Source organism: Stylophora pistillata, chromosome 10 (assembly GCF_964205215.1).
Source record: "Stylophora pistillata chromosome 10, jaStyPist1.2, whole genome shotgun sequence".
Taxonomy (NCBI): domain Eukaryota; kingdom Metazoa; phylum Cnidaria; class Anthozoa; order Scleractinia; family Pocilloporidae; genus Stylophora; species Stylophora pistillata.
In genome coordinates, this window is record NC_142528.1 from 10673561 (window position 1) to 10686782 (window position 13222).

General features: G+C 39.2%; 1 protein-coding gene across 4 annotated transcripts in view; it reads right to left on the reverse strand.

The window, feature by feature from the left end:
- Nucleotides 1–201: 201 nt before the first annotated feature.
- Nucleotides 202–13222, reverse strand: part of LOC111321574 (atrial natriuretic peptide receptor 1) — a 42717-nt gene continuing 29696 nt past the window's right edge. For all 4 annotated transcript variants that reach the window (XM_022924492.2, XM_088736900.1, XM_022924495.2 and 1 more), the window contains 12 exons: nucleotides 10691–10795; nucleotides 10265–10336; nucleotides 9829–9994; nucleotides 9198–9356; nucleotides 8395–8578; nucleotides 7831–7971; nucleotides 6802–6925; nucleotides 5832–5900; nucleotides 4684–4858; nucleotides 3802–3900; nucleotides 3115–3206; nucleotides 202–2555 (listed from right to left, as the gene is read on the reverse strand). In XM_022924492.2, the coding sequence (XP_022780227.2) occupies nucleotides 2307–2555; nucleotides 3115–3206; nucleotides 3802–3900; nucleotides 4684–4858; nucleotides 5832–5900; nucleotides 6802–6925; nucleotides 7831–7971; nucleotides 8395–8578; nucleotides 9198–9356; nucleotides 9829–9994; nucleotides 10265–10336; nucleotides 10691–10795 (1635 nt within the window). In that variant the 3' untranslated portion in view covers nucleotides 202–2306. The remainder of the gene's footprint in view (nucleotides 2556–3114; nucleotides 3207–3801; nucleotides 3901–4683; nucleotides 4859–5831; nucleotides 5901–6801; nucleotides 6926–7830; nucleotides 7972–8394; nucleotides 8579–9197; nucleotides 9357–9828; nucleotides 9995–10264; nucleotides 10337–10690; nucleotides 10796–13222) is intronic.

The following is a 13222-nucleotide window of genomic DNA, read 5'->3' on the forward strand; positions in this document are numbered from 1 at the left end:
TTCAACCTCTTTCGCCTCGGTTGTTATGTTGAGAAGTTAACTCGATAGCATAGTAACTAGCCAAGCAAAGCCTTACACAAATACCTCGAGCTTACAGTCTGATTATGAAGCCGTTAATATCATCATTTTTTAACCCGTGAACCAGGGATAAAACGTGAATATACAGGGGTGTACAGTACGACATATAAGCAAAAATATGCGTATGGTAAAAGATATCTGCACCTCCTTTAATTAAAATTTATACATATTTCTAGATGCACCATAGGTTGTTGATTAATACAAGATTGGATGCATAGTGTAACATTTTTTAACATACCACAAACGATTAGCTATTATTTTTGGTTAGAGCTTATGTACAGCTAATTACGTAAGTCGATTATATTACCGGATAAATTTATCGCACCGGGAAGCTAGAATGTAGCAGTAGAAAAAGTAATTACGTTCGCTTCGCAAATGACTGAAAGAGTATTTTAGTTATAAAATGCAGGATTTTGTGAACTGTTTTTGAACTAAGTTTAAAATTCCTTTTCAACAATTTCTGAACATATCTATTACTTATAAAAAGTATTAGCTATCAAACAGAGCTAAATCGGGATAGTAAAAAATATAGAGACGACGAGAAGGCTAAAAACAACGAAATGTTGAAATAGACAGAATTTACATACCGTAGATCTATCTGAACGATAGATCGTTCATTTGAAATGAGGTCATATTCCGCCAGTTATAGTAACCGATGTCAATTATTCCACAGAGATAAGGAAGCGTCATTTAAATGAATTATGGCTTCATGCGCGAACCCAAGGCGCCACTATATTTCCCAAGTTATCAATTTCTGATAAGATTTCTTTTAGTAAATTCGCACCTTCGATTTCATTTACAACCTAAATTTTTTTTTTGCTACGCATTTCTTGTAGCATTCAATTCCACCTGGATTCTAAAACAACGGCGGAACGTTTGATTAAAAGCGGGAAAAAAAAAATAATTAAGCTTAAGCTTGGGAACATCTGACTTCTCAGATTTAAAACAATTTATGCAAGATATGATATATCATCAAGACAAAAGAATGAAGTTGAAGGAAGGAAAAGTCGAATGCATAAGCATAATGGAATTTGGGTTTACACTATATATCTCCCGGGTTAAATACAATATCTCTCTTTCTCGACCCTGATTATAAAAAGTAATTATCACCCGCATCAAACGGAACTGTCAGAACGATTCAAAAGAATTTTACCGCGACGCAGCGGTTTGTAACCGTAAAGAAATCGTGTGCGACCGGTTTTAACTTTAATTGTGATCAATAACTTACCTAATCCTCCTTTTTCTTAGATTTATGGCAACCTAGACTTGTTAGTAGCGGACCCAAATCGGATTGTCTTCACTAAACGTTCCTTTTGAAAAATGTAAATCAGCTTGCTGTCGCAGCTGCTCAGCTTTTGCATAAATTTGAATTGACTAAGAAAAAAAAGCATCTTTCAGTTAATCAGACCTGTTGTATTTCTTATGTGTGTATCGACAAGACTCTGGTTCACGGTAAATATTGACCGATCCTTGATAAAGTATGAATTTTTACGTATGGTACGAGAATCGCGAAAAAGAAAAATCAATGAGCATTTTGAATTTTACTCAACTTTTTCCTTCGTTTGGTGCGAAGCATAAAACATGTAGCAGCCACCTACATGCCTGGCGTAATCTCGAATATCAAATAAAAAACCTACTATTTCTTTCATGTCCACGGTCTTAAGTGTTTATGCAATACCATCTTGGAGGTCCTGTTAGGGGGGGTATAGATGCCGCCCGTCTGAATTTCAAACTTTCTCGGAAGGTTCTGATGTCGCTGTCCCAATTTCATCAACGTCGTGCTCGAAGTCGCATTTTCATTTCCCTGATGTCGCCGTTTCAACGCCATGTCGCCCGTCGGAATTTACCCTATCAGGGCCTCGTCTTGACTGGAGTTCCTTCCTATGGGACTATGATATTTGAGCCAAATAAAGTACCTATCGGCTTTTCCATATTGACTGTTTTCAGGGAAATTGTCAATTGCAATGAATATTTGTCTCTTTCGCAAGCGACCATGTGCAACATCGTTTAGTGACACATGAATTAGTCCATATCAGCATCGCTTGCAGACATCCTGAGCCGCCCACCAAACAAATACAAATTATCTTACTTACTAAGTTCCGTCTTGAACATTCTGTTTAATAATTAATGAACAGACAAGCACAACACTGTGTCGGGAAGTCGTTGGAAAGCCGAAGACTGCACCACAGTCATACATTGTGCACCAAAAAAATGTCCCGGATGAAAGCTCATGATGTTATTGGCGGCAGCTGGACGCAACGCTTGGGTAAGGGAGACGGTTTGATAGAGGGGAGTGTTCCGTGTTTAGACTGCTTTACAAGTTTTGGCAGTAAATCCTTGACTAATTTCCAGCCGTTTTTTACATCTTGCTTAAGAACCAGCTGCGTCGTGTGCTTTTCTTTATTCAGTCCATGATGATGTGTTCTCAGTGGCTTAGTAGATCCTTCGAGCCAGAATGTTATCCAAGTACCTTTACCCTGAAAGGATAAAGAATTCCCACAAAAATCACAGGAGCCTCATAGAGCGGAGTGCCCGTGAGGTAAGTTTTTTTAAGTTGTAAAAAAATGTATCGGAATATAGTCATGAAAAGATAGAAAACCTAGAGGGCCCTTTATTTTAGTTCGAAACTTGACTTTTTGAAGCCGTGTTTTACTAACCATGTTTCCTTGTAATTGTATGTAATTATCTTGACTGAAATTATTCTTTTACCATTTCCTTGAGAAGTACTTAAACTTTGACCATTTTTTCCTTGTTCCTTGACAAATTTCCCCATGCCAGTTTTTAGCGAGGGAGATCAGTTTTTTCGGCTACTTAACTGCTAATGAAATACTACAGAGAGCAAGATACATGTAATTGCCGTAAGGAAGAACTATTGCTATGAATTATAAAAACAATAGTCAGGAAATGACCCAACGGAAGTGACCAATCGAGGAGGCGTTTGTTTGCATAAATTAGGCATTCCGACAAAAGGGCCTTCTTTTGTCATTGTTTGTTACCACATCAATAGATTTTGCAAAAGGATTGGCTTATAACTACCTTTAAAAATACTTCTCCTCTCTTTTCAATTTGATAACCACCGAGAAATTCAAGAAGATTCTTGGCGTCCGGACTGATATGAATCTTTAGAGCTGAAAGTAAACAGTTTCCATATTACAGAGCAAACAGGGCAAACTGAAATAAACATTAAACTGATATACTAGAACCATCGGGTCAGGCTATTAAGGCAATCGAAATCATAACGAAAGCTGGAGAACCACCAGCACAAGAGAGTGCAAACACGCAGCCAACAATGAATGCGAGGAGGGAGTAGGGGGTAGCAACCACCCTTAGTAAGTGTTGGGCCTTCCGGACTGAAACGCATTAGACGAAACTAAACTGAATGACCCACGTTTAGACAAACAAATCGTGGATTTTGACCTGACGGTTGTGTAGATAGTGTGGATCAGACAAAGTGAATTGTCTAGCTATTCCTATAAATTCTACCAGTAAACTTTTCTTTTCGCTGTACAATGGGACTTCGAGAGAAAAACTGTCGAAAAGGCCGGATTTTTCATTTCGTTCAGGTAACAAACCTATCACCTTGATTTCGGGAATCCGACTCAGTTTCTCGCATCCAAAGAAATAAAACGTGGAGCCCAACTAGGCCAACAAAATGTTTCTTACATGACCCGAGACAGTGTTTCCAGGATTTAATCAGCCAGTCCCAATGATGAATATACTCACCTTCACCATTGGATTCCATTCTAGAGGCAGTATTCACAGTGTCACCAAACAAACAGTAACGAGGCATAGTGTTACCAACCACGCCCGCGACAACAGGTCCTGATCAAAACAATAAATGATTCAGTCTTACAATTTTCTTCCGGTTGTACCATTAAATATTCTAATTCCTTGGTTTCATAAACTTAGATGGAGTTATTTGTGGTTGCTGTTGTTGTCAAGCTGATGATAAGCCAATCGTATAAAATACCTTGGATGGCATCTTTTTAATTTTCTTCTTTTCAATTTAAGTGAAAACCAGCAAGGGTCCTTTGGTTGGTCAGGTGGGATCATTTAAAACTTCGCCTTTGAAAATTCGCTTGGGCAGTCAATTTAACTTTTAAGTTGATTAATCATAACTTTGACCGCGAATCATGGGTTTCACCTGAGTTTTTAGCATTAAAGACGTTTTCTATATTTACTCCACCCAAACCAGGCTAAGAATCCCTCCCAACGTGTGCGACTCTGAATCTCTGTTTATGTAAGCAATAGAACACATTTTCCGGGCTCTATAACGTGGGAGAACACTCGGAAAGCTAGTGAATTACGAGCCGAAGTCGAGTGATTTATAAGCTTTCAATGTGTTCTTCCAACATCCCAAGTGGCTTTGTCACGTTGTAGAGCCCGGAAAAATGCGTTCTATTACTTTTATGACATAACTGGTTACATGCGGGCTCTAAACGGATAAAGCATCCGCCTGGAAACTGAATTGACCAATCGGACCATGCGTACTATGCTCATTTATGTTATAAATTGCAATAGATCTTTTAAGTTCTTAAAGCAAAGTATGTTTCAGAGGAAACCTTTATTTTATGCAAATTCAAGATTTGACGGAATTTCTCTTACCACTGTGAATTCCTATCCTGAGCTTTAACTGTTCATGAGGCCTGTGATGTATTTTAAAATCATATATCTCTTTGCGCATGTGCAGAGCCATGCTTGCTATTTCCCCGGCGTGTTGTTGTCCATTCCTGATTGGCAATCCTGACACAACCATATAAGCGTCACCAATTGTCTCCACCTGAGCAGGAATGAGAACAAAACACGAATGTAAGATTAACGTGGCTTATTTGGAGCAGTTGAGCTCAGTTTATTTCCCGCATTCATTACCATCCAAAGTATCAATATAAGATCACCAACATAGCTGATGAGAAAAAAGATGTTTAACGTCTTTCCAACTTGAAAAACTTTAGCGAAGTTTGTCAAATTCACCCGTTTTCTTCATTCTCAATCATTCTAATTTGACTAGGTGCACTTTTACCTCTCGAGTATTTTTGTTTATTTCTCCATTCTCAATCATTCTAATTTGACTAGGTGCACTTTTACCTCTCGAGTATTTTTGTTTATTTCTCCATTCTCAATCATTCTAATTTGACTAGGTGCACTTTTACCTCTCGAGTATTTTTGTTTATTTCTCCATTCTCAATCATTCTAATTTGACTAGGTGCACTTTTACCTCTCGAGTATTTTTGTTTATTTCTCCATTCTCAATCATTCTAATTTGACTAGGTGCACTTTTACCTCTCGAGTATTTTTGTTTATTTCTCCATTCTCAATCATTCTAATTTGACTAGGTGCACTTTTACCTCTCGAGTATTTTTGTTTATTTCTCCATTCTCAATCATTCTAATTTGACTAGGTGCACTTTTACCTCTCGAGTATTTTTGTTTATTTCTCCATTCTCAATCATTCTAATTTGACTAGGTGCACTTTTACCTCTCGAGTATTTTTGTTTATTTCTCCATTCTCAATCATTCTAATTTGACTAGGTGCACTTTTACCTCTCGAGTATTTTTGTTTATTTCTCCATTCTCAATCATTCTAATTTGACTAGGTGCACTTTTGCCTCTCGAGTATTTTTGTTTATTTCCGAAGAAATGTCAGTAGATACAGCCGACTTTGAACAACTCGGTACCCCTTGTTAGCTGATAGGAAATACTAGATCATCAAGAAGCAATGAGCATCATAGAAAGAGATGCTCACTTCAAACCCACCTTGTATACGTCGTAATTACTGATGATGTCATCAAACAATGTGTACAAATCATTTAAAAGCTCCACAACCTGACAAATGAGCAAAAAAGTGACAAAATTATTCTGGAAAGTTTAAAGAAATCTGCCTCAAACATTATTTGTGTCAACGAAAAATTCAGACTGGCTTTCAAAATCTTTGGAAAGGCAAGTTCATGATACGGAAGTCATCCTAAACCAACTCTGCAGTTATTCGATACACCAGTGCCTTACTATAGTTATGTAGATTAAAGTCTCGAGAGGAACCAGAGTCACCTGTGTTAGTGGTTCTCACTTAATTCGAACATACACCGAACGGACGAGTTAAGACAACCTAATTCTTTCGTTTGTATAGTATTAAATATATTAACCAGTAGTTTCACTAGCAACCTTTGTGGCTTCCCTTGGTGTTGATGTATGGGATCCCATGAAAATGGGTTCCCACTCCACTGATGAGCAAACTCGTGATCAGTGGGTAAAAAAGGAACAAAGCGTATGCAAGGGTGGGAATGAGTGTGTAAAATGAACATAAAAGTTAGGTGTTAAAATTGAGGGAGCATTTATTCGATACACCAGTGCCTTACTATAGTTATGTAGATTAAAGTCTCGAGGGGAACCGGAGTCACCTATGTTAGTGGTTCACAATTAATTCGAACATACACCGAACGGACGAGTTAAGACAACCTAATTCTTTTCCAAACTGGCCCGCGGATCGTTAAAAATTATTTCCTTAGATAATGGCTCCGCTATAGCTCCGATTTTAGCAGATCCGTCCATAAAAGTCCATTTCTGAAGTTTCCTGTACAACATTCTAAATATCAGTGTAATTCGTGGTCGCTGTATACCATAATGCGTGGAAAAGTACAACCATGAGCGTTTGAAACTTGCTCTTAGCGTACTGACTCAGAATATCTACATGTATGTACAGTCTCGAAAAGCATTTCTATTACCATACCTGAAAAGGCGTGCTCTCCGAAGATAATGACGTAAAACCAACGATGTCGCTAAAGAAAATCGATACTTCATCGAATTTTTCTGGCACTATGGTCTTTCCATTAACAAGGTCACGTGCAACGGGTCTGCGAATGAAAGTTGTTAAAATTTAATTTTAAGTCAACAGAGTTTATCATGGATTGTGGAGCGATTAAACTTGTCAATACTCCCCATGCGCATAAAGAGGAAACCCTTCTTCACCAACCTAAGTGTCTTTCTGGCGGACCCTAAAGCGATACTCACATTGAAGGAACACAGAGAGATGTAACACGTTTCACCCAAAATATTAAAAAGAAAAACATCGTAAATCGAAATGAGCAATTCCTCTCACTCCGAAGGCCACCCAAATAACCATTGCACCTCTAAATATCATAGGAAGTTTTTACAAGGGGATCACTTTTCTCGGGAGACACGGTGGCCAGCGGTTACTACTATGGCCAATTAATAGCGTCGTGTTCTTAAGACGACACTTTGAAGACCGTGAATTTTTCCATTAAGGAGTATAGGAAGGTGCTGCATAGTTTTCATGGAAATCTGACGAAATACTAGGGGCATTCAGGAGTTATAACTGAACTGATGCGCAATGATTAACAAATGGTAAACACCACAGCGTACACTATTGAGTTATGGATGCACGCGGGAGGTTGCTAAGCACGAAAGAAGCGTAAGAGTCGCTCGAGGCGATAGCCGAGAGCGACTCTAGCTTCTTGAGTGCTTAGCAAACCTCCCAAGTGCATCCATAACTCAATAGTGTACGGTGTGGTGTTTACCATTTGTTTTATAACATAACATTGATACATTGTAGCTAAAGAGTTCCCGTTTATTTAACAAATCTTACGTGACCAGAAAAAACAAGCGCGCGCGGAAAAATAGTCTGCATTTGCTCACGTCAGCAGCGTACACCCATGGGCAAATGGGGGACGCTAAATTGACCAATCAGAGCGCGCGCTTTACTTTGGTTATGTTATAATGTTAGTTAGTAGATACTTACGGAGGAAGCATTCGGTGCAAGAGATTCTCTGTTTTGCGTTTCTCATCGGCTAGCTGTGATGTTCTTTCCTCCACTAAACTTTCCAAGTTGTTTGCATATTTTTCCAACATGTTTACCATGTTATCCATTATGTTTGTTTGCCTAAAACAGAACAGCAGTGCACATTTCAATTTTCATATTCGGCATTAGTCCTTATTGGCAAATTTAAAATAGGACAACGTGAGGTCGGGGCTAAAATCAACCCACCCCGTATTGCTTATTGTAACAGAGTTGGAAAAATGTTTACGCCAGAGCCAAAAGTAACCTTTACGCATTTTCTCCGCAGCTATAAAGGCTGTCACACAACGTTTCCCCAAAAGAGGTCTTGCGTCACGTCCCAAAACACGCCTGCAAAGAAGCGACACTAGCATTTTCCACGCTCGACGCACATGTGGGCTCTTAAAAAACTACAGACTTCAGACTTTAGACTTCACAAAGAGTAAGTAGTACCTAGCCTCTGATCGCAATTGTAACGAGGCCAAGGGAAAAGTAAATTCTGCGATACTAGCTGAAGGTCGAACATACCTTCCAACAGACATTTTTCGAATTTGTCTCTTCAAATCTTCAAACTCAGGTCTGGCTTCGGGTTGTTCGTTCCAACATTTTTCCGTCATTTGTACTAGGCCAGGGACTTCGCATTCTTTCCCAATGTTACCTAGCTTCGGACGAAAAGGTGGGTTCTCTCCCATCGTGACTCTCTGGATAATTTCTATGAATCATGAATCAGAAAACATAATACTGACAAGTTAATAAAAGTAGCTGTCAGTTGGGCTCATTCATTCTTCGTTTGATACTTTTCGCAATGCTTAATGATACTTTATTGATAGCTCAGCAATGCGAGTTTCTATCGCTAACGTATCAATTAGTGTCAATTTGAAATAAGCAAGACAATACCAGTAGCCTATACTAGACTATTGGTTTCTTGAGATGAGGGAAAACCGAAAGGGTCCTGGGAAGAAGTGATGACCGTCTCTCCAGTTCTTCAACATTTCGTTCGTTCCCCTTATCTCTCGTCCCTACAAAATAGGTTCGCGCAAGAGGCTACGCAATGTAAAAACCATCATCCATCTTTTCAGAAATCATGTACTCTTTCACTTATTTCAGCAAGTATTTTCAGTCGTACGAGAGTAATTTAACAAATCTCAAGACTCTTGAAAACTAAAATCCCCATAAACAAGTATGCCGGGTTTTTCTGCCTTTCGTGGGAAAATAGAGAACACGGTGACGAAAGCTTTCTTGATCTTAAAAATTATCATTACAAAGCAAAATTTGAGAAGAGAAGCGTATTAAGAGGACGAAGTTATTCAAACAAGTCAAGTGTGGAATACCTTTTGGCTCAGTGTGATAGTAAGACATGTCAAAAGGCCCTGAACGAGTCAGTAGCTCCTGACAAATGATAGCGAAGCTGTACACATCTCCTTTCTGAGTGCCTTTAGCGTTTTGACCTTCTTCCATGCGCAGAAGTTCAGGCGCGGTCCATATCATACCTAGAGAAGCAACAGTAAGTTGGCCTGATTTGAATCTACTGACAATGGCTTATCTTGTTTGTTTCGCCATCGAAAACTCGAGGTGGAAAGGTCTTAGTTCGAAGCATGGCAGGAACGATGTCTTGTGTACTAGGGCAAAGACAATTTACTCTCACAGCGCACCTAGTAGAGTAAATTTACGAGTACATGCATGGGTCTACTTTGGAGAGGTTGAGTCACCATCGTCTTGCCCAAGAGAATAACTTCTGACGTTAAAAGGTTGTGCCAGATGCACGGGTTAGATTCATAACCCTTCAAGAACTGGATCCAGAATATATTTCCCACTAACATGATATTAATTCGGTATTATCTAAGTGTTAGTTATCAGCCGCGCAGAGGCGACAAATGCTAAATGAGGGAACGCAGGCATAAGTTAAATTTCTTTCCTAGACGTTTACCCCTTTAATAGCTGAAACAGAAACAATATACGTACGGTAGAACTTGGCATAATCTCCTTCATCTCTTTCAGCTTGATTTGCTTTGAACTTTGTGAGCCCATAATCGGTAATCTTCAGGACCCAGCGGCTATCTACCACACAGTTTGACGATTTCAGGCCCCCGTGTGATTTGATGTCTGTAGTGTGCAAATAGGCCATGCCCTGGGACGAGAATCAGGTTGTTCATAGGACGGCATCTCCATAAAATATTTTACAGATTTAACGAAGTTGCTTAATGGTCGGTATACCTTTAATTATTCAGCTTTTTTGGCCATTTTTATCTTTAAAATATGTGTTAGTTTCTAACCAGAATCAGATGGAGTTTTTCCACCCTCGCAATGTTTAAACTTTGCTGCAACATTCTTTCTACCTCACAAAAACCTACTCAAAATATCACAGCAGAACTGGTAACCACTGACCAGCCATAATTACCTTCACAATGTCTGTCACCAATGACGTCACAAACATTGTGTCCAGTTTCACGTCTTCATTTTCAAGAATGTCCTAAAAGAAGTACACAGCTATTAAAACTTGCTTTTCAGTATATAAAACGGTTATCAGGGTCTCTGTTTCAGTCCTAAAGTTGTTTTACTAATAAATAACGTCTGTAAGCTCTCAGTGGAGAGCTTCTAATTCGAGCTCCAGCCGCGCCATTGTGTTCGAAGGGTTTTGGGCAAGATTTGAAGTTTAACAGTTCGTCCCAGGATAGGGTCAGGATACTTGTAACCTGCAATAGTTAAGCGTCCCTCCCCCTCTCCCCTGGAGTAGTTTTCATCGTTGTTGCTTCTCTCTGGAAACCTGGATAATCACCAGAAAGAGTTGAAAACTAGACTTCGTTAAACCGCTCTTGCGGTTTACCTGTAAACTTCCCTTTGGTCCGTACTGGAACAAGATGCAGATGTTGGAAGTCTCTACGCATGCGCCCATGAACTGTGCCAAGTTGTCATGATGGACATCACGCATCTGCAATATGATTAGTTTGTTACAAAATTAATCTACCAAATGACTCAAAATCAACTCGACAGTTACGTCTCTCCTAAGAACAACCGATTTTGTCAGACTAGGTGAGGGAGTCAGAAACTGAGGCTACGTACAAACCCTAAAAAATAAACTTATTGTCTGATTCAGTCTAGGAATGACATTATTTTACATTTATTACATTTATTACATTTATTTGGTAGGAGACGTTAATTTCCCACGCACGAGATTACTGTGTGATGGATGTCCTCCCTGTGAGAACGCACCCTGTCTAAAGATTATTATCTATCTATTTGCTTAGCTTGTGATTGGCCTTCAGTAAAACCTTGTACCATCTCCACTTCGACTACTCCGATAGAACATAGTTGATACTTGAACTATGGATAAAACACTAAAAAGCAATCGCCAAAAACCATCGCTGTCTCAGATGGTTAAAAAGCCGACCAGAGGAGAAAATATCTTGGATGTTTTTATAACCAATACTCCTTATCTGTGGGAGATGGTCAAGGTCTTTGAAAGTGCTATTAGGTCAGACCACAACATGGTTATTGCATGTCCACGAACATCTGCTGAGGCTAAGCGTAGCAGCATACAGTTTAGAGATGTTAGAGAACACAGGAAAATTCATATGGCCTAACTGCTTGAAATTCATGATTCGTAGGAGGTTTTTTCTCTTACTGACTGCGAATTGAAGTATGATGGCTTATCTAATACCCTTTGGACCATGTTTAACGAGTGCTTCCCGCTGACTTCTGTTCGTATATCCTCAAGGGATCCTCCTTTCATTTCACCATTAGTTAAACATCTTTTGAAATTTAGGAACAGGTTGCAAAAGAGATCTAAACCGCTCCCTGTTGGCCTTGAGGACAGAATCAACCATCTTATTAGGGAAATTCAACGACAAGCTGTCAAGCAGGATTCTTGTATGTCAGGTAGGGGTTCTCGTGCTTGGTGGTCCACTGTCAATACCATTACTGGAAGAGACACTCAGCCCCAGTTGATCAGCTCAGTTATTCATCCAGACATCATTAATAAATATTTTTGTAGTATAAACTCTGATCCTGAATATATAGCCCCTGCACCAAATGATATTCCTGATGATGCGAGGATACCTACAATACCTCTTCACGTTGTCACACACTTTCTTTCTAAGCTTAAGAGGACTGCTTGTGGCCCGGATGAGCTCCCATGCTGGCTTTTTAGAGAATTTTCCCACGATCTTGCCCCTGTTGTCACCAATGTGTTTAACAGCTCGCTGCGACAACATAAAGTACCATCCTCTTGGAAGATGGTAGACATCAAGGCTATACCTAAGGAGTCTCCATTGACTTGCGGCACCCAGCTTCGGCCAATTTCTTTAACTGCTATTATCATGAGACTTTTTGAACGATTGGTCTATAGGTTTGAACTTTCCAGTATTTGCAATGATTATATTGACTTGGATCAGTTTGCCTATCGTGGTGGCCATAACTCTACAATGGCATTAATTTAATGTCAACACACATGGTTAAAGTGGCTTGATGGTAACGCCGATTTTGTCAGAATTTTTTCCTTTGACTTTAGTAAGGCCTTCGACTCTGTATCACACAATTCCCTCCATAGTAAATTAAAGCAAGTTAACATTAATCCATATGTTATTAATTGGCTTATTAGTTTTTTAAATCATAGAAAGTAGAGAGTTGTTGTCGATGGTCGCAGTACTGAATTTGTTTCTATAAATAGGGGTGTTCCTCGAAGTACAGTCCTGGAGCCGGTCTTATTTTCTATTTTTATTAACGATATCAAAGCTGTTAATACTAATAAGAATCTTCTAGTTAAATTTGCTGATGGTATAACTATTAGTTTACCAATCGAGGCAAATGTAGGCTTAGATGAATCCGAAACGGAAGTCCTATCCTTTATTGAATGGTCCGAGAAGAACTGCATGAAAGTCAACTTGACGAAAACATGGGAACTTCTTTTACGAGGAAAGACTTCCAAGACGCCTCCTGAACCTCTCGAGATCATAGGGAGGAAAGAAATACTGAAACTATTGGGTGTTACCTTTGAGCAAGTGCCAGTTAATTGGGACATTCATATTGATTATCTACTTACTAAGGCTAGCAGTAGGTTGTATATTTTAAGAATATATAAATATTATGCCTACTCTATTGAGAATTTGGACCTACTTTTTCAAAGTTTGATTCTTTCAGTTTTTATATATGCTATTGAGGTCTGGGGGTGCGCTTTTTATAGTAAATATTTAAGTAGAATTGATAAGCTCTTTGCCAGGTGTTATAAGCAGGGTTACTGCTTAAAGCAGCACAGTATCTTGGATATCCGTCGTAATAAAGATAAGAAATTATGGCAAAGGATCTCTTCCACCAACACTGCGTTAGGCGATCTCTTACCTCCCCAGAGAACACGGCACTT